General features: G+C 38.3%; 1 protein-coding gene and 1 long non-coding RNA gene across 3 annotated transcripts in view; one reads left to right on the top strand and one right to left on the bottom strand.

The window, feature by feature from the left end:
- nr6a1a (nuclear receptor subfamily 6, group A, member 1a) overlaps window positions 1-27,256 on the top strand; it is a 121,523-nt gene that overhangs the window by 55,082 nt on the left and 39,185 nt on the right. The window contains exon 3 of one of the 2 annotated variants that reach the window (XM_044110641.1): window positions 9,570-9,593. The exons of the other annotated variant lie outside the window; for it this stretch is intronic. Within the exon in view, the coding sequence (XP_043966576.1) occupies window positions 9,570-9,593 (24 nt within the window). The remainder of the gene's footprint in view (window positions 1-9,569; window positions 9,594-27,256) is intronic. 2 annotated transcript variants of the gene reach the window in all.
- On the bottom strand, window positions 14,939-15,771 carry LOC122827725. The gene is made up of 3 exons (XR_006370110.1): window positions 15,651-15,771; window positions 15,322-15,443; window positions 14,939-15,252 (listed from the first exon to the last, which is right to left on the bottom strand). It is a non-coding gene; the product is annotated as an uncharacterized LOC122827725 (long non-coding RNA).

Genomic DNA, 27,256 nt, shown 5'->3' with positions numbered 1-27,256 from the left:
GAAGTGTATTTTCCAACCATTGTGCGATGGCAAATTCCATCAAGTGTCTGGGGGGGAGCTCTGATAAGAGGAACGGGTTATAAATGCAGCAGCATTAAAAGCTGTCATTTTAGCAATAAGATGAAACACTTCCGAATGCTAGCTAAATGGAAAAAAAATTCCCCTCATTTCAGCAATGTCATTCAGAATTGTGTTTGTGGAAATGCTACAGATTTTCAAATCGGAAGGTGCTTCAGAGTGTGAATAGATGTCAAAGTATACAGTATGAGACGCATATACTCTTCCTGCTCAAAAACTAGGTCACACAAACTAAACAGGTTTTATAGAACCTACTTCAGGTCTGATCATGCAGTAGACGAAACGTCTTTCTTGTAACCTTTAGCATCTTTAGCGCTGCCATCTGGTGTGGGTCTCTGCTGCAGTAAAGTTCTATCCAACAGGCTATCGATACTATTGGGCTTTCAGGAAAGCAAGAATTCCTGACTGTGAGAGTAGACTCGCCAAGACTGCACAATAGATCAAATTGTAGATACTATCACACTATCCATGTGAACAATAGTGCAATCCCAAAGCACTACTTTGATATAATATTACAATATTTCAAAACTCTCTTCATGTCAATATATTTGGAAAGTGATTTTGTGTTGTAGGGCCTTTGTAGGGCCTTTATGTAAAATTAAAGGAAGATAAGAGCCATAAGAAAATGTTGGTAAATCATAATTGCTATTGTCTTGACAATTTTCAGCAGTAGTGTCACTTCTGCATGAATCCCTTACTGTGCAGCCCTGATAAAAGTTAGCAAATGTTGCATTCCATGCAGTTTATTGCCAGATTAACACTGCAAACACCAATATTGTGCAGCCCTACAGAATTCCTGTGGATTTTGCATAATCTGTAATAGAATTTTGTTTTGCTTTCCTCTTCCTAATGTATATTTATTCCATCCATCCATTTACATTGTGTTGAAGGCCTGATCTCTCCATAAATATCAACTCTGCGTTTGCGATAAACTTTTGCAAAAGCATTGAAAAATAAATCAGCCATAAATGTATTGAGACTTTTGGCCCATTGTGGAATATTATAATTGCGGGATATGTGGGATAATTTCTATGTGGGAATATAAAACTGTTGAAACTGATTTTTCAATAATTTTGCTGATGAATGTAATGTTGGAGATCGGCCTGAAGTTCTACAGTAGTGGTTTTTCCAGATTGTTTTTTTATTTTCTCCTTTTAAAGCCTGTGGGGGAAAACACCTAATGATAGGGATGAGTTTACTATATGAATCAGATCAGATGCAATGACAGGCAAGATTCTCTTGAGGAAAGTTGTGGGTATGATATCAAGGCAGCAGGAACTTGAACTTAATTTATAATTTTTTTTTAAGCTTTTATAATTGAATGGTTGAAATTGAGTCATTTTTCTGCATTTGTTGTGTTTGGGTTTAGCATTGGTATTAGATGAGTGTGTATTTGCACATTAACCTTCTAATCAAGGCCCCACACCACCTTGGACTGTCCCTGCATGATGAGAGCTGCTGCACTGGGCATCTCTCTGCTGGATTTGAAGGACAAACAGAAACATTTGATTTATGTGATACTATTATGGACCAATCTTTTCTGTTTTGTGACTGCTGAGTTTTCAATAACCACCACAGAGGCTGTTTTGGTCACCTGGGCTTTATGGGGCAAGTTTTTCTGATCTCCTGATCTTACATGTGTGAGGACTAAGTGCACATGCCACATGTTTTTTTTTTTTTCCACACAGATATATAATTCTCACTCCACCGCACACTCAATACTCACCTCTTATAGTACGACTAAAGGTTATATACACAAGCAGAACAAGCACTGTGGCTTTTACACTTGATGCCTACCTTGGTGAAGTATTCTTTGAAGAAAAAAGAGTCCTCACACAGGGTTAAAACATATACTGATATAGGTGAACTTGCTTTGCAAGAACACCTTTCAGATAGTCTAGTTGAAGTGAAAGGTCTGATCAGCGCTGAGGTTCAGAACTTCAGAGATGCAGCTGCAGCAGTGAAAGGCGCTTATGGTGTGATTGGTCCAGCGCCCATGGTTTTGCACTCAATTCACCGCATCAGCTATAAACCTGTCTTTCAAGAATGACTCTGCTCTGCCAGTGAAGTGCAGAGCACAGTAAACACTGATGCACTCCGGGGCTACTGGTGCATAAAGAAACCTATTTAAAATAAAAACAAGTAACGCTTAGCCACTTTGCTTTGTGGGGCAAGGGGAGGTAGAGGAGGATCTGTGAGGGCAAATAAAGTCTGGTGGCCCACCAGGCTTTTAATACACTGGGAAAACCTTGTCAACTGTAGCATTGTTCATCGTCACCATGTCGTGACAAAAGACAATCACCGTTTTCCAACCGATGCTGTACAGAACCTTCAGGTCAGAGTCTCAAGACACGCCAGGGCTGCACTTGATTAACTATGTATTAACATTTCGATCTGATGCTACTTTCCAGCATAAGTGGAAAGAATTGAGCATTTAAGGACAGTAGCAGCTCTGACAAGTGGCTAGGGATAAAGTTGCTCCTTAATTACAGAGCATATTACTCTGCCCTCACCACAGAGGTAGAGTGGTGAGAGCTCCACTCTGCCTCCTGCAGGATCAGCCCAATAGATTCTTTGCTCTGTTCGACCGCGTTTATACTGAGTTGCTCTTCAGTTAAACTGTAGCATTTTTGTTTTGATCCACACTAAGGTTACTATACTTAGCTAAAAAACCGAAATTGAGAAAACATTTTCTTTAACTGAAATAAATAAAAACAGTAAATAATTGGAAAAAAACCTAACTGGAACTAAATCATACTGAAATAGATGTACTATTTGTTTTTGGTTGATCAATTTATGTATTAACATTTTGATCTGATGTGAAATTGATTTTTTCCCCCCCACACAAGTAGTAGTCTCTGAGTGAAACTTTTCTATGTCACCTGTTGCTGAGGTGTGAAGTACTCCACAGGTGTGAAAGCCCACATGCACAGACAGATTACAAGAAAGTAGAGCCGCTGCTCCTTCACATTGAGAGGAGCCAGTTGAAGTCATTCGGGCATCTGGTTAGGATGCCTCCTAGACGCCTCCCTTGTAAAGTGACCCAGGTTCCTCCTGGAGGAGACCCACGCTACAGGGACTATGATTCTTGCCTGGCCTGGGAATGCCTGGGGATTCCCCCAGAGGACCTGCCCCGACTGGCTGGGGAGAAGGAAGTCTGGGCCTCCCTACTTGGGCTGCTACCCCCGCGACCTGAGACTGGATAAGTGGAAGAAAATGGATGCATGGATGGATGGATGAACTACATGTGTTACATGAGTACTTTGTTTTTGGGAGACACCTTACTGTTCACAAAGATATGAAAACCAAGGGTCAAAACTTTGTGCAGTGACAAGCTAAAATTATATTGCTACCTAGTGGCCTGGCTTGATAACAATGGATTCAAAGTGTTGTCTAAATGTTGACCGTTTCCCCAATTGACATCCAAAAATGCCGGCAGTTTCCTGGCGGTGGTTTGGTGTACATGGAGTCTGAAGGAAGAGGCTTTTTTGTTCAGAACCAGGACTGGACTTTTGGTTTATTGAACTTGTAAGTATCACTCTCTTGTTGTCTGCATAGTGCAGGTGCAGATCTTCCTTGAAACCTTACAGTCACAAGTTGTTGAAACATGAATTTACAATAGTGACAGTTGAAAACCAGTTGGAGGGCTCTGATAAATTTAGGTGCTGGTGGACTTTGATCAGGGGTTTCACTGCATCCTCCTCAGCTCTTTGACCTTCACTTTGAGCAGAGTGACTTCTGAGGGGTTGGATGTCAGGATGGGGCCAGTAAAGGCAATGTGAGGGTGAGCACCAATGTGACCCTTCTATTCCTAAACTCCCCCCATCTTTCTTTATTCTGCTGAACCTAAGGGTGAAAGGACATCCCAAGCTGAGAAGTAAAACCCCAACCTGGGCCTCAGATACAGTTGCAGGTTCAGACCAAACATAAACAGCACTCAGTGCGCTGAGAGACACACTGCTTCCTCAGTTGGTTCTACTTTAGTCTTTCCCTTCAACTTTCTGTTGTTGCAAACCATGAAGGTCAGGGCTGTTGGAACTGATGTAAAATTATCTTATATCTGGTTAATTGGTCAGAATATTTTCTCCTTTACATGAAAAGCCCCCTGTGATAAATTGCTCTCGCTGTGTGAAGCAGCTTGCGATTATAAGCTTGTGGTTTAGCTCATCAATTTGCTGTGCATGTCTTACTGCAGAAAATAGTGCTTTAGGCTCCATGACTCTGTGTAGATACACTTAAGTAATGATTATTGCTGGCTGTCTGCAGTAATCAGATTTTTCTTAAATCTGTATAAACTGTTAAAGTGTTTTTCCTATTAGAGTTGGGGATTAAAAAAAGACTCCACACAGCTAGATCAGTGCAGCATTAGTTATTTTTAGATCAGCCTGAAAAAGACTGAGCTTGAAAAACGTGGAGACGTGGTTTAAACCTTGTTAAAAGACAGTTATTTCATAGATTAGAACATAATACAATGTTTTTTCTTACAATTTCAATAGCATAAATATAGTCTTTTTCACTGTAAAGCTGTGGATTGAGCTGGTTTCATTTATCACCTATATATATTTTTCTTTCTATACCATGAGAAATGTTTGGGGATCCTAGCACAAGCGAAGTTCACCATGTTTATCCTGGGGTTGATTCTGACCATCTCAAGCTTTTACTTAAGCACTTAACTGCAATTTTATGTGCTAATTTCCCTAAATAAATTCATAAAGCATCAATAATTTATCAAGTAAATACAAAAATGTTCTCAGATGGTCGTGTCTACATTCAGAATAACTTGCAGGTTTTATCATGTTCAATGACTCAATACTTTTAATAACCATTATATTTCTTACTGATCCAAGTCATAAGTTCACAGAAAAGAACTTACAGATTTGGCATTTTGATCACTCACAGTGATCCTCTTTCCTCGACTGTCTCTTGCCGTGCCCGTTTCCACTTCGGATTACTGTATGTGTATCTAATAAGATAAATGTAAGATTTGTTTCCTTACTCTTTTAATGTGAGTGTAGTGCGTGCATCATAAAAGGCTGGAGGTTTAATGTCTGTGTGCTGACAGCCATGTGATTCCTCCCAGGTGTTTCATCTTTATTTCCAGATGTGTACACGGGGAAGCATCAGTCGCTGCTTCTGGTTTCCCTAGGAAGCAGAACTGCAGCAGGGCTAAACACACACCCATGGATGGAATAATTCATTTGATGCTTTGATAAGCAATAATGGACCCAGTTAGGTATAATTCATATGCCCCAGTTCTGTTTTGAGATTGTTTTTTCCACAAAGTGTCCCACCACCTCCCCGGATCCCCCTCCCTCTCTTACAGGGCTTTTCGTATGGTTAAAAAGGGGCCTATTCATTATTTAAATCACTCCATAATTCATCCATTCCCCACCAATGCTCCCTCCGTCGTTCAGTGTTCGTCTAACACAAATTAGCATGAGCTCTGCTTGCATGTGTGGAAAACGGAGCAGAGAGCGGAAGCAAGCAGAAATCAGCAACAGCAGTGCAGAGAAGACGACTCCCGCAGTTGGTCCTTCCTGTGATGTGATTGTGGGTGACATATTGAGTCTAATTTGTAGCCTAAAGATCCAAACAGCTGTGGCCTATTTTTGTTTAGCTCTTGTTTAAGTGATGTCACCATTTTTTGCCATGTAAGGCTGCCCTGGCTCTCGGCGCTCGGTGTGAGGATGTCAGAAAAATTTCAGTCCGCTGCTGATGAGGAAGGCATGAACCCCTAAGATGAATCTGATAAGGCAGTTGTGGTGGTTTGTTAGACTTCCTGTAAATAGTGATGGCGTTTCCATTGACCACAAATGGAGAATGTCTACAGGTTTTATCATGTCCAGTTTTATGTCCAGATTACACATAAAATTGTGCAAATTGGAATTACAAAAATAAATTAGCTTAATAGAAATACCAATTTTGAAAAAAAAAACAAAAACATGTTTTTGATAAAATGTTTTTTTGCTAGGGTGAGATGGTTTTATTGGCTATATAAAAAAGTGTATATTTTGTAAAACTGCAATACTACTTTGTAGTGACAGAACAGACAAAGTGTACTAAAAGAAGTGGTTAGAGGAAGATGGCGTCATGATTTTTATTGACTTATTGCCTGAACAAACTTATTGATGCGTGATTTTAATTGCATTTTGTATTTCATGGAAACATTGTAATTGCCAAATTCTGTTTTTCAACATTAGCAGAATATAGATAATGCTTGGTGTACATTTGTAATGGAAATGCAGCTGTTGTTAACAGTGCAGACATGCATGGTTTCTGTGTTTGACTTGGCTTTATTTTTTAATAAAATTAAGAGAACATACTTGTGGTATAACTTTCATAGAACTGTAATACACTTATGTTACACATTTTCATTAAGACACAGAGATCTAGGTTTAGGGGTTGTCATTAACTGTTCTTGTTTTTATAGCAAGAAATCTTTGACTTGATGTGTTAATGTTAGAATTACATTTATTTTGTAGAACTTAATGCAATCCTAAAAACACCACCACAAAAAGATATAAGTAGACCAAGGGGACTGGATCTTTTGGATATGTTATTACTCTGGTGGTGGTACTTGAGGTGTTTATTTTCCTCTTAATGGTTGTTGTAAATAATCAAAAAATGCTCAGAAGGTTGTTTTACAAAACTAGCATAGCCGAGACTTTCCAGTTGTCTTGGCTTAGTTAAGCCTTGATTCGGTTCTACAAAAACAGTCGTGCATAAGTTACCATGGTGATTTGTCTTGTGCAGCAAGCCTGCCCCAGACCAGGCTAACAACCAGGCTAACAACCAGGCTAACAACCAGGCTAACAACCAGGCTAACAACCAGGCTAACAACCAGGCTAACAACCAGGCTTCGTTAAGCCTGGACCCTCATCTGTTCGGTCAGCGCTAACACCGATCAGAAACCAATGAGTTTTATCTGTGATTCTGTCTTATCTGTCTGTTCCTGTCTTCATTATCACATATTAAAATATCTCATTTTATTTTAGTACTCACTATAATTATTTTTCATTTTGATGATAGAAAATACCATTATTAAATTTAAAATGATCCATATGGACTATGTTAGTGTTTGATTGTGTTTCTGAAGATGTCTGTTGACAGAAAGGCCTTTAGTAGACTATTGTAATAGACTATTGCAGTTATCAGGGGATTATAGAAATGACTGATAAAGAAACAAATGTTTTGTAATCAAGCCATGTTAGTTGCAGCGTTCTTTACGTACTTCACTGATGAACTTTAATGAGACTTAATACAACATTTACATTGTAAATGAACTTTAGTTTTGGGATATAAATAAAAGAAGCACAGTGTACTGCTGCTAATAAATGCATTTTATAAGCTCTGTTTTAACTTATCTTCTGTCTTCTGATTGATGCCAAACTGCCTTTTTGCCAATAGAAATTGTCTCTTCAAAACAAAAGCATCGCAACTCAAGCAGGAAGTTCACTATAGGTTAAACCAATTTAAAGCGGCATAGGCAGGGACCTTCTAAATTATTAGTCCAAGTCATTTGCACATTGTAGTAAACCTTTTATCCACATACTGCACAGGTACTGCAAAAATGTTCTTATGTAGTCTTGACCTGTTGTCTTTATTGAATCTTGATCTCTCTGGTCCAATACTCAATAGAGTCAAATGTTACATAAAGAACAGGGATTTCAAAATGTAATGTTTGAATTGTTGACTGTATGGTGTCTCTTATGGCTTTGTATTTTTATGTTTTTCTGAGCTGCCTTGTTGGTGAAATGTGTCATACAAATAAACTTGGATTGAGTCATGTTTTTTTCTGTATAACTATCGAAAAGATGTGCAATGAAAAAAGAGCTACATAAATGGCTCTGCTGTCAGATTCACATGTTTATAATATTGCTTTCCACTATTCATTTATTATGCTAAAGTTGTTTATTTGAGCCAATGACAAGAGTGATTATTATCTTCAGTTAAAAAAATGTATATTTTGGGCTTATTACACATTCAATCAATCTGCTTTTGTTTGCTGTTGAGAAGCATTTTTTTATTGAGCATGATGCTTTTCAATTCCTCATAATACTGCATCAAAAGATGTTTGTTTTATGCACACAATTTGTCGAGCGCAGCATCAGTGAAACCTTCAAGAGATCAGTTTCATGATCTCTTGTGGATTTGAATTACTTAAGTCTGTCTTGACATAGCTGCACCTACCAAACCGTGTTTGGCAATCAGGATAAACTAATGGCGCTATGTCAAACCTGGCTTTATCTCTTATCTTGGATTTTGTTATCCTACTTTGTGAAACAGACCTCTGGACTCAGAATTGTTCATGAGGATCCAGAATGATCAGCTGCCTCTTTTTTTACCAGCAGTTCTGTGGAGATAAGGCAGCAGGTAGGTTACAGTTGTAATTTGTGAAACTGTGATGGATATTTATACATCCAATGCAGGATATCATTCACAAGCTACACATCACAGAAATCATTGTAATGAACTCTATTTCTCTTCCTGTCTGCCTCACTAGGCAACGTTTAGTTGTTTTGTTTGTTTAAGTTCAATAAAAATTGCAGTTTTGAAGAAAAATGACAATTTTTCTTATTTGCACTGATACTTGTTATTTTCAGCATCGCTCCACAGGGGCCACCGGTGGAAAGCAGAAAATTGTGTTTTCAGTTTGGAAGCGCCAAATACCTGTCTGCAGATTTATTTTTGATGTTGTGCTGTTTATCAAAAACAGAGAGATGTGAAAATTCCCTACAGTAAACCAAGTTAGCTTAGCTAAAGACCTAAACTTATAATGTTTTGGGTCTTTCCCTTATATATACACATATATAAACACTCACGCGCACGCACACACACACACACACACACACAGGTTCCCATTAGGATATAAAAACCTGGTACACATGCCTGCACACGCACACGCACACACACACACACACACACACACATAGTTGTTTTGATGACATGCTTTGTGAGACTGTTGTGGCTCCTCTCACCCACACATCGTATGAATATGAGTATGAGTGTGTTGGCAAGGTCCTAATGGCCTGTGTGTGTGTGTGTGTGTGGTCTAATTTACTCTTTGGTCCAGTCAATCCCAACACATCAGTACACTGTGAATGAAAGTGAGAATGAATCTTCTCCAATTCAAGAAAACAGTCAAGTTTAGTTTATTGTAGAAGAACCGAAGTACAACCAACATCCAAACACTAAAGTTAATTTCAGTAGCAATGCCAGTGAGTCAAACCTTCCTCTTTCTAGATCTCAGGAGACATCTTGGATGACTAACAGTGATTTCCTAGCATCAGTGTGATCCTGATCTGGGTTCAGTGTGCATACCTGTTTCTTTGTCCAGTGCAGGCCTCTGCAAGTCAGAAAGTTTTCCAGCTAAGCACATAGACATAACATCACTGGTGAATAATTGTTCAGTCTCATAGGTAAAGTATGGCCAGACATTCCGACTATGATGATCATGTTTATTGATAAAATTTTGGTTTCTGTTTCCACAGATGCAATCAATGAAAGTAACCTGGGTGAGTAAAAATGCTTTTGTGTTTTTCTGAAGAGCTGTAAGATGAAAGCTATTTAAGATACCAACAAAATCCTGAACAACCTGGAATTCTTTGTTTTTTTTCACTGCTGCTGTCACCTATTTCACTATTTACAACCATAATTAGCAATTTGAAATAGTTGTTTAATAATCTCAACATTGAAGATCTCACACCATTTTCAGATCCGTTGCTCTGTCTATTCTCTCCTTCATGCCCTTGTTGCAATGTGGGAACCTTCTTAGCTTTAATAACATGTACTGACTCTGTCGCCAACCCTGGCTAGGCAACCATATTTTCTGGACTGTAAGATCTTCAGAGCACAAGTGGCATCAGTCAAAAAAATGTCGTAAAAAGGAAAAAGAACATAAGATTCACTGGAGTATAAGTTGCATTTATTTAGAAAGTTTTAAACGTGAGGTGGGACTGGTTGGGAAGAGCTGCACTCTGCCAATGAAGAGCGCAGCAGAGCAGAGACACATGCAGTGTAAATCTGGGCACCAATAACACCAAGAAGGTCCGCCTGAAATTCATTTATATTAGCTTTATATTAGCTTTCCTCATGACTGCAGACAGTGCTGTTTCATCATTGGTTTATGTTCGTCAGTACGAATTATTTAATTTATAAATCAAAAATATATCATGCAGAGGAAACACAACAAACAGACATAAGTTGCTCCTGACTACAAGACACAGGACAAGCCAAACCCGAACTATGAGTAAAATGATGTTTTTTTGACTGTGCTCAATTTTTTTTCAACCGCTTTTTTTCCCCCTGTAAAAAAGACTTGCTGAGAAATTCTAATCAAATACTGTTACAGTATTATTGCTACAGACTGTTACATTAAATACATGGGAAATAACCGGAAGAACATCCTGAACATGGCTAAAGCACTGTTTGCTTTGTCACTATTTTCCATTCTGTCATTAACTCCTTATCAACTTGCTGATTTATCACATTTGCTCAAATACAAAGTTATTAAGTCTATTTTTTCTGGTAGTTTTAGTTTTATATGGAGAGACAGAAAATTAACCAATTCCCCCCCCTCAAAAAAAATAAATAAAAAATAAAAATCTGCATTAAAGTTAAAAACTTAAAGTTAAAGATTTTCAGATCTTTAAGATAAATGGTTCTTTAATCCCAAAACAAAACATGACATAGAACTTGACTGACAAAACGAGAGTGTTGGTAAGATGTTCTATCTATTTGGTCACCAGGTCTCCAGACTGTCTCTCCAGGAGAGTTTTAGACCCACTCCTCCTTGTATAAGCTTTTAAATTCTTTAGGTTTATTTTGGCTCCGACTTGTTAGGCTAAAGTTTTAACTTTCCACAACCCTTTCAGTGTAGTTGAGGTTCAGAGACTGGCTCTAACCTAATGTGTTTCACCTTCAGCCGTTCCTTTGTTACATTTCTTACTATGTTTTGGGACATTGTCATCCTGTAATACGTTTTTGATAAGAGATAAGGGTTCTTCTAGTTGGGCCTTTTACAGTTGTACTCTTTTACAGTATGTAGCAAAGTCTTTATGTAAACTTATCAGACAAAAAAAGTCTGAAACAAAGTTTTCCACTACATGCTTGATAAATGTACAAATTGCAGTGTTTAGCTCATACTGTCACTTTCTTCCTATATAATCAAACTGGATCAGGTTTACATCAAGAACTTTTATTTTGATATCATTTGATAAGAAAATAATTTCTCCCAAGCGTTGTCTGAACCACTAAAACTTTTCTGGCAAACTTTAGACATGCCTTTCAATGTCATAGCATGCAGTTCAGTGTTCCCAGTAGTTAGATTGGGAACATTGTGTTTTTGATGACTGTTCTCCCAACCAGCTTCAGATCAAGAAACTCCTCCAGTTGTTGTGAACTCATTTTCCTCATAATCTTTGAGGGGAGACCTCCAGACTAAGAGCAACTGATGGTCATTTTACGTTTCCTCCATTTTCTAGTGAACATTTTGTGCCGTTGTGACAATGATGCAGATTCTGGAGCCCATTCCAACTGATGTCCAGTGTTCCTGTTCACATGGTGACCGAAAGAAAGTAAACTTATTTTGTATGATGGTGGTCTTTAAAGACATGACTTGGTGAAGTAAAGAATAGTATTCATAATTAGTTGATAGTAATCTGTGTATGGACACTTAACTAATCTGAGTCACCCAGTGACAAATCGGCTGGCTTGTTTTCTGTGATATTCTGTCTCTTCATAGTAAAATGAAACTGCAAAAGGTGGACACAGTATTGTTTTTAAGTAAGTAAGCTTCTAAAGTCGGCAGGGGAAAATTATTTCCTCTCCTATAACCATCAAACTAAAAGTTGTTTTCTCCTCTTTCTCCACACGGACCCTCTCTTACAAATAAGTTAGTCTAAAAAGATTACCCCTTGTTACAGTTCAGAGGCTTCACCAAATTACAGTATAAATACTGGTCCTGTTTTGCATTATGTATTATATTTGTTGTAATCGCAATTATATCAGTCTTAAAGCAACTGCTGAGGAAAATGAAAATGCTGAAACTAAAGATGTAGTTTCAGCATCTCTAGTTTCAAAGTAAACAGTTTTGTTTTTGTGCCAGTATGCAGCCAGTCAGGTATGTGCCTGTACTGATTGAGATGTGTGATTAAACGGAGCAGAGGCTGTGGGCTGCAGCATGGAAATTTGTAACATTCCACCTACTTCAGGGTGGGATGATCCTGGACAAACCTGCTGCGGTGCTGCCTGCTAATAAATCCCACTTGGCTTTAATCTGCTTGAAGTAGAAGATGAGAGGACTTTACAGCAAAATGCCATTTCACACAGTGTCAAGTACACAGCACATTTCTCCTAATGCTGCTGCATAATATCACTGGGAGAGCTGCTGAATGGAAACTGTATTAAATGTTTGGTTTAATACAACCGTATTAAACCAACACATTTGGTATGAATATAAAATGGATGTATATTCGGTCTCTTTTTAGATTTTAGGCTTTTTTTTGTGTTTTTGTTTTTCTTTTGGTTAAGACATTGTAATACCATCTTGTATCCCAATTTATTTAGCCTTAACAGTACTTGTATTTGATCTTTTTATGACGAAACAAGTCGGATTTTTACAAATGCGACCCAGGCCACTTGGATATGTGTTCCTAAATCTGATACTTAGCTGATGTTTTGAAATGTTACCTGTGTCTCTATGGTTCAGGTCGCATTCATCTGACCTGAACGTCGTTGATACTTAACAAAACGTCACGTGACACGTGGAAGTGGGCAGAAAGACAACAACCATGGTGGAGATCATCAGGATCAAGTTGTTACTGTGCTGGCTCCAGCTGGACAGCAACTTTAAAATCGCAAAAAATCCTGAACATTTCTTTGTTTTTGTGGCAGTTGGTAAAACACAGCACACTCGCTACGTGTTTCTACTTAACTGCTTGTATATGCAAAAACCACTAGACAAAAAAAACAAACTTATCTGCAGGGCAAAGTGCCACAAGAATGAGTTCAAAATGAAACATGAAAAGTTCTAAAAGCTGAAATGAAAATGAACCCATAGTTGTTCCCAGTCCTGATGACTGGGAACAATGACGTGGAGCATGGCTGGAAGATGCTCTTCCTCTGAAATGTTCAGGCTGAAACATTTGACTACAACTAGCTGCTGATGTGTGTTCCCATCAAGCTACCAGGCATGAGAGTTTTCCCCAACTGACGCAGCAAAATTGACTTATCGTAAATGTGTTATGATAAACATGCTTTAAAGACGTTTTGTAATCAGTTTTATGAAGCTTGTTACATTTTCTTCACGCAGACAACAGAAAGACAATAAATTAAAACAAAGATGCTATGAATTATTACAAAGTGGCCCTCAGCTGATCACAAACACTTAGAAAGAAATGAGTCCTGAACAGAGATATGAAGCACCACTGAAGGTTCATCAGTCTGGAAAACATGCAGAAAGTAAAACCAACACCATGGTTGGTGTAGCTTCACAACAATTAGCTATAATTACAATTAGCAAAGTAGATGTTTATACTTTCAATTATTTTTGACGTCTTTGTCCTTATCAGTTGATTCTACAAAGAGCATTTTTTCTTGGCCCATATAAAACACCTAAAAACATCCTTCAGTAAAATCTCATCACTTAGACGACACCTTAAAATTACAGGAAAAACGGTGAGAAGATGTAGACACATGCAAACACTCTGCATCTCTGATAAAAGCCAAACGTCACACCTGACATCTTTATTTTGCTCCATATTTCATTGTTTTTGATCAGACTCTGAGCTGCTGAGACTCTCAGGACTGAATGAAGGTGTGAATCAGTGCGACGACTCCTGTGTACTTTGATCATCTCATCACAAAGAAGAGCTGCTAACACAAGTATCTGTAGAAAGAATGTTACTTGAGCAGCTTGTATAAAGCTGGGGTAGTGTGTCAGCAGTTATATTGCACATAAAGTGTGATGTTAGAACGATAGTGTACTAGATTCGAATGGCAGGCTTTGCGTGTGACATGTCGGCTTTAAGGGAGGCTCCCCAGGTCTGGGGAGGTGCAAACCACGTCAGCAAATTACAAAAACACGATATAAATGAAACACAATTACAACTTACAAAAACATTAACAAAACGGAAAGGGTATGTCCCAGTTGGAGACCTGTGCTTTTGAACCGCCCGTTGTTGCGATATGCTATAGTTTCCACCATATTTAAAGTGGCTTATCTGCCAGCAAGCTAATACAAGTAAATGGGCCGAACTTTGCAAAGTGCCCTGCTGCAAAGTATTTTAAGTTAATTAATGTCACTGACAGAATCTCTCACACACTATTATATTTAGGAGTGAAATAAAAGGAAAAAAAAAAAAAAAACTAAGGACAACGTTTCAAACTTTTTGATGTGATTATTTAATTGTTTTAGGGCACAATAATTACATTTGATACAGCTGATTCTGATAAATCATTTTTATTAATGAACACCCCCCCACACACGCACACACCTTTACAGTGGTGTATTCATGAACATATTAACATAATTCAATGTGTATTTGCTATGTCAAGATATGAATAAAAAAACTTCACATCATTAACATTTTTAGCCATTTTATTGTAAAGACAAACTTTGATAATAGTTGTCAAACTTTCGTTATATATTTTTACTTTAAAAAAATACTTATTACAGTGTAATATGTCAACTGTTCTATAAACAGCAGTGTGAACAAAATCTAACAGACTAACTTATTTTTGATTTCTTTACATAAACTGTCATAAAATCCTAATATTTCAAATTGAGATATTTCACTTAAAATACAAAAAAACGTGAAAGAAAAAGGTTTGCAGTACATTACAAATTATACTGGCGAGTTAATCGGGAGCAGTTTGGTGACTGGGCCTTCTGAGACATCTGGCTGGCCTCAGGTTAAAGCGAATGGCAAAAATTGTCTAACAGTATAATAGAAAATAATCCCTGATTCATTCACATTCAGTAAAAAAACATATCTTCACCATATGGGGGCATTGACTTAGCATCTAAACACAGACATTGTGGAGATGAACTGCGAAACAGAAGTCTGAAGAAAAACAGCTCCAGCTCTGATCTTTATGGACCGATCCTGATTAAATCCCGCGGTCTCCATGCTGCTCTCTGGATTAATGTACTTTCTGTCCACTTCAGGTTCACTGTTATATCAAACAAATTATTTTAATTTACATAAATTATAAGAAACATCTTACAGACAACTGACGTACCTTAAAGTAACCATGCTTGGCCACAGACAAACAGTGACTTGTTTTGCGAACTTCTAGGTAACCATGGCAACAATAAATCAACGGTAAAAGCGCCTGTTACAGGTTTCTCATTGCCTCTCCCTCTTTAGAAAAACAACACAGTATATGAGATAAAAAGTTAGCTAAGCTAAGAAAATAGTCTGAGTAGTTAACTGGGACAATTTAGTTACAAAGGAAATATTTCTCTGTTTAGAAATTTGTTTCACCATGAAAATGCACAGTAGGCTACTGGCCACAAAGTCAAGAAATTCTGCTCGTAAATTTATGCTATTATTATCTTTAATTCTTACCTGTGGAAGGTATAGGCAGTGGGTCCACTTTGTACTGTAAAACGGTTGAAACTAGTCCACGCAGCACGTTCTCTGCTCTGCTACTTTCAAGATGGCAGCGACAGAAGTAGGTCTCAGCGCTTACATATTCATGCCTATTGTCCAATCAGCGATTTCTCATGTCTCACACTGGGATATACCTCTTCTGTTTTTTAGTGTTGTAGCATTTTTGTAAGTTGTGCTTCGTTAATGTTGTTGCGTTTTTGTCATTTGTAATTGTGCTATGTTAATGTGTTTTTAAATTTGTTGAAGTGGTTTGCACCGTATACTGAAGACATACACAGACATGTATATATTAATTCCAATGTTCCTGCAGCACTAAAAATATTTGCACATTATTATTAAAAGTGCTCCTAAAAATGTAAATTCTGCACTATTAAAATGAAACGATGTCCATATTTAAGACCCGTAAACAAGCAACTGTCTTATCCATGTAAACATCATCATCAATGTTTACTTAGTAGCCGTCCATCAAATTTTTTCCCACCAAAGAGTTGCTAATGCAGCGGCCGACAGGTGACACATCAGCTTCCTGCAGCATGAGGTAAGGCAGAGCATGTCTGTGATATCATCGTCTCCCTGCTGAATCCAGGGCGACTACTGTCCCTGCCTCCGTGATTAAAGGTCTCCTCAGAGCGTAATGACAGAATTGTGTTCCTGTCAGTTCCTGCTGCTCCGAGTGGGTTAATAGTCACGTTAGCCCACGCAGCGTGTCATTAGCTCTCCACCCGTAGCCCAATCAGGGGAAAGTCTGTCATTTTGATTCTAAATCACAGGGCAGGAGGGCTAGAGATCAGTCACACCGGTACCCTGAAACTCTTATGTTTCCGCCCACTCTTCCTCACTATGCTTAATATGCACCATCCTACACATACTGTATTAACACGAAGGAATTACTGTGACATGGACTGGAGGAAGCAAATGGAAGCCAAAGAGCGGCACTTTGATGGGCGGCTGATACCAAAATCATTCCATCAAAATCATTATTTGAAACCCACTGCTCATTTCTGACTGTGATCGGATGATTCATGCTTATCACGCTGATGATTAGCAGACTTGCGTCGCATCCATCAGAGCTCAAGCTAATCTGCTTTGATTATTAGCCTCTAAGCCTTCCTTCCACGCTGGGCTTCCCGAACGCAGAGTGATGAGAAATTACAATCTCTTCATATTTATATTAATCTGTCTATGCTTACTTGTCAAACGGATAATTGCTTGCCCATCGTGCAGATAGCCCCCACAAAAGTATGTTTGCAGTTTTTCTCCAACTACATAGAACATTTAACTTACTCTACCATTATGTTGTACCAGTTGCTTGAAATCAGTTGAGTAGTGTGAAGGCAGTGACAGCCTTAGACTCACCTGGTTCATATTATCTTCAGCTGGTAAGCTTCTCGTCGGGGATGCAGTTGGAGTCGACTAAACACTAGTTGCGGTTCCATAACAAATTTGCACTAAACTTTGTCAATATTCTGTTAATTTAGAAAAAAAACTCTTTTGCAATTGTGGTGTTTCCATTAAATAAGAAATGCAATTAAAATCACCTGAGAATAAGTTTGTTCACACAATCAGTCATTTAAAAACATCCTGCTCCCATCGTGCAACTACTTCCTGTTGTCTCCTTCTCTGTGGTTTGTGCCACTGACCAATCCCGGTTGTGGAACATGATTCATGTAGTGGGGAGGGAAAAGTGTCTCCAATGCAGTTTTGCAAAATTAACCAATTTTGATGTAGCCAAGAAAACTCATCCTAGCATCAAACCTTTTTATCAAAAATTATTTTCTTCCAAAAGTGCATATGTTTTCAAAATGTCAAATTGTGCAATTATCTTGTCAGTGGAAACACAGTTGCTCTTTTTTCACATGTTGGAATTTATTGTCAGCAAAGAAACTGAAAAGGTTCTTCATCACAATTGCAAGACGTTTACAATTTAACCTACAACCACAAATTACACAACAGCCTATGTTAAATCTGTATGTGTTAGACAAGTGTGAAGCTAAAAGATAAGTCTTTGGTGATTTTATTGGATTAAAGAACTGGTTGATGAGCTGTTTGTCAGAGTTATTTTGTTATCTATAGATTGACAACCACTGTATGAGGACTTTTTGCAGTTTGCTAGTTGGAAGCATGCAGACATGAGTCAACACAATGTCATATAGAGAGCATCTCAGGATGCATACAAAAGATTTAAAGGCTGTTTTTGTGGAAGGATGGAGCAAAATCACATAGCGAGTCTCTTCATACAGGAGGCGTTTTGAAGTTACCAGCAAAGGTTTTTTTTCTTACACAGTATTCAATAAATATTAGTAAGAGTGTTCAATACTTATTTCTTCTGTCATTTTACATTATGACACAGCTTTAGTTTTGAACTTATTTGCTTTGGTTTCTTTATCTGGATGGGTTTCTTGGATTTTCCCCTGGTGAAAATGTCATTTTAATAGCACCTTTAGTAATATGTTTACTATGAAAAATTCTGACATATTTAATATCTATTTTGCTCGCCGCGTAGTGCAATTTCTGAATTACTTTATGCTCATGATTCTGTTCGAAAACTTATTCACAAGTAGAAAACCTTTAAGATGTGCTGATTGGATGACATCTGAGGAAATTTTACCCAGACAGAAATCTCTAAAAATCACTAGAGCTCCATCTCAGGCTTTACATTTCTTTATATGTTGGAGTTTATGGATTATACAGAATGTCTCGAAGAAAGGAGCATATAAACCAGTGTCTGAAATTTAGTTTGGAGGATGAAGAAATGGAATTACAAACAGTTTCTTTTTTTACTTATTGTCCCCACCTCCTGTCTCCTTAATATTATTGGATTTCCTTTAACAAAAATCCATATTTGCATGGGGGAAGGTGACTGAGAGATCTACATAATGGTTTCAGCATAACTGTTTCAGTTATACTGAATTGTTCTCTAAGACAATTCCCAGAATTTCTACACCCCTGATTGATTGAGTGAGTTAGTCGCCAAACTGGCTTAGTTGGACTTTACTTTGAGAGGCTAAATCCTTTCCTCTGCCTACATACCCCAGAATGCTGCAGTGATAGTGTCTACCTACTAGTAATGCTGTCTTCAAATGTCTTCCTGATTGTTATTTTGGGTTCTGTGAGGAACTAAAGCGTTTGGAAACCTCCGTTCCAAACGGTCTGATCAGATGGACTTATGTCTAGTAGAGGTATTGTGTCTTCAACATGATGAAAAATTACAACACAAAACTGAAGTTATTATGCAGACTTACATTTACTGTAACCGCATTTTAGCATTAGTTGTATGAGAAGCTGAGTAATATTTCTAATTCAAGCTAGACATGAGGATTATGGTTGCATGTTAGCAAAAATTGCAAGGTGACTCAATTCGCTCATAATGTTCCACATCTGGTCACCTTTTTCAAAATCCAGACCCTTTTTCACACATTTTGGTTTTGAACATTTCAGGTTAGATTTAAATAACGAACTACATTCTCTATGTGGTGAGGCATAAAACCCCGGAATAAAAACATAAGCATTCTGTCTTTTCATTACTGCTTCATTGCATATAGAAAGTTCAAAAGATGTTATAGTATTTTTTTACTCAGATTGGCAACCTTTATGAACCTTCAGTTATATGTATGCAGGACATATCGGAATGATCCTGGTCTGTTTCTCCACACAATAAAAAAAACTTCTGCTAATTTTACAGCTTATTGGTCACAGTGGGCTTTTAATACCATCTACAACTTGCCCTGCAGCAAAAGCTTCATGGGAAATAAGCTGAGCATGAAATATTTAACAAATTTTCAAGCCTATGGCTCCAAAAGTAGATAAAGAGAGGATCCATTTTTGATCCACGTCAGCCAGATCTTAGCAAAGCTGTGGGCCGATCCTTGAGTCGGAGGGGGCAAGCTGATAATTACTAAGTGAGCATGATCGTGTTATACAATGCGTGCACATCTTTGCTCGGTACCATGACCTTCTCCGCTGAGAATTGCGTCTGCCTAACTTTGCCCTTTTACTGGGGCATGTTGTGTAAGTGAAGGGGGCACAATGTGAATAACACTGGTATTTGTGCAACAGCCTGTGCTGAGTGGAGAGCTAACTGGAGCAGGAGAATGACGCTGTTCGGCAAGGTTCACGGCTGTTATTCCTACAGGCCATGAGCGTGAAAGGAGCTAATACCATCTGACAGTTCTGGAGCAAGAAGAGGAGGGCTGGACAGAAAAGGAGGAGAGAGAGAAGAGTGAGGGTGGGGGGTGCTAAAAGATAGAGGGATCAAGAGGGGTTGGGGGGTGTTGGATGAGAGAAAAATAGTGGATGAGCTAGATATGGACAAAGCGGGGATGAGGAATATGGGAGGGGAAGGGCGAAGGCAGTGGAACTGTGGAGACCTCTATTGTTGTTTGCAGTAGAAAATGGCCTCCGAAATCCACTGCGGCTTATCAGCACCACTTCCATTCAAATGTTCCAACATGCTGTAGAGATACACATGAAATGACGTGGCCTCAGGTAGTCTTTTAAACACTCACAGAGCTCATCCAGACCCATTCGCGTGTTCAGACATTGCGACAGATTGGACCATGGCTGCCATTTTGAAAATCTGTCGCAACAAAGAATGTCGAGGCTTTGCTCGAGTTTCAGTGTCGTTGCCAAGACGTGAGGCCCCTGCTGGCCGTGTGGGGATGTGAGGAACTGTTTTCTCTCCTCAAAAGACTAGCTAAAATAAGTTGTGCTTCTTTAACACAGACAGACAAGCTGAGAGACGGAAAGAGGCGGGCTGGCGGTGAAAACAAACGACAGACAGATCAAGGGGAGAGGGAGAGGAAGTGAGGTGGGATCCCACTGTAATTTGACAGGCTCCAGCACCGCTATGGCTTGAGCAGCACTTCTTTTGATGGAGGCGTACAGCAGACACCCTGCTGCCAGCCCAACCTGTCATTAGAAAAATGGTGAAAAGACACAGATAGGCCACGTCTGTTGTTTCATCCTCGCTCACAATGCACATGAATGTGGGATTTTTACCCAAGAAGCGGCTTGAAGCATGTGGTAAAAACACCAATCTTTTCATTTTAGTAAAGTTCTTGCAAATGATGTGGTACATTATTAATTTTTTGACCTATTTCACGATTGAATTGTTTGTAACTTGAACATTTCCTAAAAACGTTAAATATATTTAAAGTGTTTCACATAAATTTTCACACATCTAAATGACAGGTTTTTCCCCACGTAAAATTGAGTCTAATAAAACTAAATGTAAATTTTTGCCTCCTTTAATGTCACGTAAAATTCAGCAGAAAATAATTCTGTTGAATATGTTTTCTGATATTATCAGAGGAAAATATGTTGCAATTACCGACTCCCAACTATGTGGACACCCTTATAAACTATGGTGGACCCCTGGTACTTGTACCTGGCTGAAACACTTGATACCCCTTCTAAAAACATTTATACACTTACAGGCTATTAAATAACTGCCTATTTTAATAAGTTAGATACCAAATATGTCTTTCTATGTGTTAGTACTCACAGTGAAAGGCTTTCTTGGCACAAACACAGCAGCTAACATCTAGTTAGTTTTCTTCTGGCATGTTCTATCAGGATCCCACATCTTGACTTGTGCTCTCTCTTTTGCTATAGATTCCCAATGCCTTTACTGATAATCTCATAGATGTTCTTCTAATTGACTCCCTCTTCATTTTTAGCTTCTTAGAGGACCCCTGCAGCTTTTGGACCCAAAGTGACTAGCATTTGAAACTATCCATAACCTCTTCCACATTCACACCAACCTTGTTGTTTTGGTCATTTCTAGTGGGCTTTTCATATCTTTTGGAACTGTAGCCCAAATGTCATATTTGGTTTCGTCAGACTAAACTATTTCTCACACAGGGCTTTGGGATTCTTTTTTCCAGATAAGGCATCTCTCTTGATACCTTGATCTCCTTTATAATGCTGGCTAAATTGATCAAGGACCTACTAATGTTTTTAAACAGACACAATAAAAATGCAGATTTTTAGCAGTTTTTCAGTTTTTCATAGAGTATTTCCGTTAATTTCCACCACAGAGTAGAAGTGGAAGTATGACTGTTCAGATCAATGTTTCTTTATCATTAGGTTGGAAACTTTGTGCTTCTGTCACATCATTTCCCTCTCAATATCCCACAAAAGAAAATATTTTCATCTTCTTACTGCAATAATTATTTCTTTATTTCAAGAAATAAAATCTGTTTCAATCCAAATCATATAAATAAAATATTTCTTTTTTAGAAACAAATTACAATTTGCTAAAGTAGATAAAAAAATTATGTTTTCAAAAATTAACATTTAAAATTTTTATTTAGGTGGACTGAGAACAAAATGGCTCTTTGGATTGTAAAGGCTGCTGATCTCCAGAAGAGAGTTAGTGAAAGTACTATAGAGTTAAATCAAGAACACAAGCAGAATTGGTCAGACTTTCTGATCATTGTATGAGTTTTGCAGAAACATTGATTTTGTCTCTTGTTTCCTTCATTTGATCCAGTTAATGATGACTGAGCAAATCTAAACCTAAAGTTGAACACATGAAAAAGTTTGAAATGATTTTCCATTGACTCATTGTTGTGCATCACAGAAACCTGCCAGTTAAAAGCTGCAGTATGCAATTTTTATGATTTATTTTTTTTACATATTTGTTGAAATTGACACCATTTCGTGACAGTATGCTAGGAGACGGATAATTCTCCCAGTGTTACCAGCTCTATGGAATCAACCAAAATGGTAGTTTAGTGTTGATACTATGATATTGGTGTCAACTGCAACTTTTTGAGCCATGTTTTTCCCTTCATGGCTGACTTTACCTAAAGGTTCTAAGTAATGATTGTCAAAGTCTATTGACTTTTAATTTAGATGAGAACAAAAGAGAGATAACTCCTCCAGAGGATGAGGTTGGTTCAGATCCAACCATCAGGTTCTGTTTGTTGGGGGAGCCATGAGCAGAACTTTGTGGTCGGGGGTCTCTGCTTTGAAGGTGATTTGTGTGTGGGCCTGTCTGCATGTGTTTGATCTCTCTTTGTAGTTTGGTGCAATGATTTTGACAATTTACCAAATATTTGCCACCGCATGCATGAACACATTTTCTGGTGCAAAATGAACTCAAATAGCCTTTATAGACCAACACCCATGATGGTCAGCAACCACTGGAAGAGAAGGCACTTGTGTTAGTTGAAACCAAACAACATCAAAGCCGATGTGGGTTCTCTGGCTGCAGATAAGACAATTAGGAGGCGGAGGACCCCTCAGCAGCCCACATCATTAAATCTGCTGGCCCGCATCTATAGGAGAAAATGGCTGCCATGCTGCCTCAAGGGGAGCATTGTGATCCACTTTGATGAGCCTCTGGCTGTTTGTGAGTGAACAAGTCAGCTCATGCTGCTAATTTATCTGGCCTTTGTCTTCTGTGGAAGAGCTCATAGCAGTTCTTTGCTTATGTGACGCTGCCCTCTGGTGGTGAATTGAGGCACTGCTGAAGCAAATAAACATGATGCTTCTTGTGAGGGAAGAACTTTTTGTTTAGCTTTGGAGATGGCTAACCTCTCCCTGTTTGATTGTAAACATTGTTTATAACATTCTCATTCCTTGTCAGAAGGGTTTGTTCTAAGATATTTTAAAATATGTTCTTCCTGTTGTTGAAATGAAGAAAACAATGTAGTAGATCATGGTTTATTGGTCAGATTTGTTGCAGTGAAGTGCTTATTAAATGGTTTGTGTCTGACTCCTAAACTAGACTAACTGAATTTTTTCCCTACAACAACCTGGACACTATTGTTTCTAATTCCAAACAATCTTTTGTTACATTAGATTGGTTTAATACTCGGCAAAGCAGTTTTCTTTCACGATTGGCTGTTTTGTTTTGTTTTTTTGTTGTTGTTTTTTTTGCTTTTTTCTGTCCTTTCTGCTGATTAGTCTCCCAGACGTGTTGCTGGAGAGCATTGCCACAGAAGGCTGCAGCCCCCACTGTGACTGTGATTGGGGCATGAAGAAGGAGGTTCAAGTCTGTATAAAAAATCTAAATATTCAAAAAACTTTAGTTATGTATGTTTTTCAAAATGGTAATTGTTGATGCTGACAGGTTTAGGGAGGTGATGTTTTCCTGTAGCGGTCTGTCTTAAGCAGCCTCTGACTGGAAATATTGTTATGTGATGGACTGAAGAGGATGCTGAAGGTTGTACATCATTCATTTTATGAGGAAGATAATGAACATTTCAGCATTCTCAATCAATCAATCAATCAATCAAGTTTTTTGTATAGTACATTTACATAATACAATCACAAAAATAAAACGTCATAAAACAGTCAATAATTGAGAAACCAGTTACGGACATTACATTTTGACAAGTGTCATCATCAATATCATGAAAAATGTTGGTCAATGTTTAATTAATTATGGTACAAAAGCAACTCTAATTAGGTGGGTTTTTAGCCTCAATTTAATGAAAGTTTGTTCCAGGTTTGTAGTGCACAGAAGCTGAATGCTGCTACTCCAAATTAGTTGTTTGGTTCTGATTCTGGGATGCAGAACAGAACCATTAGACCTGAGAGGTCTGCAAGATTGATGCGACAACGGCAGATCTTTAATGTCTGATGGTGCTATGCCGTTAAGTGATTTATATACTAACACTATTTTAAAGTCTAGTCTCTCAGTGGAAGGACTTTAGAGCTGGGTGATGTGCTCCATCTTCCTGGTTTTAACGAGAACTCTAGCAGCAGCGTTCCGGATCAGCTGCAGCTGGAGGATTATTTTAGGCAGACATGCAAAGACGCTGTTGCAGTAATCAATACGACTAAAGATAAATGGATGGATGAGTTTCTCTAGATCTTGCTGGGGCATTAGTCTTTTAATCCTGGACATGTTCTTTAGTTGATTGAAGGCTGACTTTGGGCTTTATGTGCTTGCTGATAAGTTTTAAGTCTTTGATTCTCTGATCCTATAGTCACTCTCCATAACACACTTGCAGAAGAGCTGCAGCGTATTCCTGTGCTTCAGATCCAGGTGAGGGCTTGGTTTCCTTCCCGTGTGCTTTTGGAAACCCTGCTCAGATAGTTTCAGTTTTGCTTCATCAGATCACAGGCGTCTGTCAGTCTGAGAGCCACTCAGAGCCCTTCTTGCAAATTCCCAGTCGGTTGTCATGTGTTCTTATTGAGCTATGGATTCTGTCTGGCCACACATGCTGCTTTGCCGGCTTCCAGCTTGTTGATTGCCTGTCTGTCAGCGATTCAAGATGCACCGTACTTGGAGAAAAAAGACCTTTGAGCCGTTTACAGACTGAAGACATTTTTCTGACTTTCCGTATGCGACCAGGGCACTGGACAGTAGAAGAGACGTGTTTTATTTTGGGTTTGTAGTTTCATTTGTTGGACTTTTTCTTACAACACAACTAGTTAGAGAATAATGTTTTCTCTATTTTCTATTGCTTTTTGCACAGAGCAGAACCAACTCCATCTGCGAGCTATGTAAACTACTCTGAGTTCATCTTAAATAAGATCCATTTTATTTACTCTTAGTTTGCTGTACCTTTACTCAAGCAGACCACCCCTGTTGTATTAAGTAAACAGTACTATTACAAATTTGACATAGACTTACACTGGTTTTGAAGCAACGACTTTGGACATGTTAGGTAATTGGGAAGGTCAAAGGTGAAACCAAAACTTCATCACAAGACTGAGAAGAGGAGGGGCTCCATTGTCCCCTCCGTTACTTTCTACCTAAGATTTTAGGAACATTTTTACAAGTTTCTGTTTTGTCTGTCGGTCTCCATGTCTGTCCCTGGGACCACATCCTCAATAAAAGGAAATCACACATGCCCTTTAATGTTCTTTCACATTTATTTCTTTGCCTTTTATCCATCCTTCCATTCATATTTTTGCGCCCTTGTCCCTAGTGGAGTCAGGAGTGTTGCTGGTGCCTATCTCCAACAAGACGTTTCTGGCGAGAGGCGGGTTACACCCTGGACATGTCGCCAATCCATCACAGAATCATCCCAGAATTTAGATGTTTCATGCATTTTGATTGGCTGCAGAATGAGGCACTTAACCAGAGTGGCATTAATACTGGCCACTGTGATAAGTCATCACAGTGAGTATAGTATAGTAAATACAGTGATATATTTTGATCAATGAAGGACAGACTCTGCAATTAGCTCAATTTAAAAAATTTAATCGTCTCCCACCAATTTTGAAAATATAAATCCTTAGAGAGGGACTTTCTCTGAGGTCATTAACTGTGGCCAGGTCAGCCCAATTTTATTTGCCCCATGGAAGTTCGGGAAGGAAAGCAGCTGCATTGATCTGCTGGTCACCAGGCCTCAGAGAAGCAAATGCATCTGGGAAATGTAACGGGGAAGATTGTAAACCTAATCTGCTGGAGTGGACTCAAGCTGGGCACACTGAGGTCAGCTGTAAGCTCCTGGAGGGTTACTCTACAACTAACTGTGGAAAAAAGGATCCTGAATGGTCATGGTGATAAACAGTTACATGGACCTGCTGTTTACTGAGGTCATGATTATTGTAGAATAAATTGGAGTGCTGATATTGCAACAATGTACCAAAAAGTGGATAATGTATTGTTTTTAACTTTATTGCCCACAGTTTCTTGAAAGTCATCAAATCCTGTCAGTGACCTGTCATCAGAGTAGGAGCTTTGTCTTAACGAGGCCCTTCAGCCAAATCAGCTTAAAAATGTTTTTCATAAAGCATTTTTTACCATAAGGAAAAACGCACATCAAAACCATAACCCTTTCACAGAAGCTATAAAAAGAAAATGTACAATTTTTTTTTATTGTTTATCTGTTATTGTTTGACCCCAGACGATTATATTGTAGCCAATTATGGAGCTGCCATGCTGTTGACTACTCAGTTGACTAAGACATGGGTTCTTTGACTGCTTTTGATGATTGTTCATTTAAATTCAGTTTGAGTTAGATATGCTAAATAAATTGACTCAATTCTAAGATTTTCACAAAAAGTCTATGTGATAAGCTCTGCCTGTGTATTTGTAGAACTTTGTTGTGGAGGGATTTCCACAGTATATAATTTCACTGTTTATTTGACAACACAGTGACATTTAATTCAGTTGGAATTAAATATCATTTAAATGATTCAACCTGTATCAGTTTAACCCCAGAGTCCCATTTGCCTTCAGACATGTAGGCTGTAGATAAACTGTGAAGTGCTGTATATCAAATATGTTGATTACCGAATTATTTTCAAGTGTGACTATTTCTATAAAAACAGATTTCTTACCACTTCAACAATAATTCTTCTATGGCATGTTTGAAAAGGGTTAGAATCTAAAGTTGGTCATTTTCTAAGCAGGTAAAAGTATGAGCAAGTTCTTCCGAAGGTTATGGGTCAGATAAAACTGCAAGTAACCCAGGAGGTTCATCTAAGGATCAACAGACTTGGCTTAGAATAAAGAATTGTATGACAGAAGAGAGAGCATATTTTTAGAACTGTATCTTTTGAAAAAAACTTAACATGAACAGGAAGTTTGCCCTGAATTTGAAAAACCAAGTTTTGCTGAAATAATAAAATACATGAGAGCAAATGGTTCA

This window comes from Gambusia affinis, linkage group LG03 (genome assembly GCF_019740435.1).
Source record: "Gambusia affinis linkage group LG03, SWU_Gaff_1.0, whole genome shotgun sequence".
NCBI classification, from domain to species: domain Eukaryota; kingdom Metazoa; phylum Chordata; class Actinopteri; order Cyprinodontiformes; family Poeciliidae; genus Gambusia; species Gambusia affinis.
Note: the sequence above shows the minus strand (reverse complement) of the source record. Positions and strands in the feature narration are given on the sequence as shown.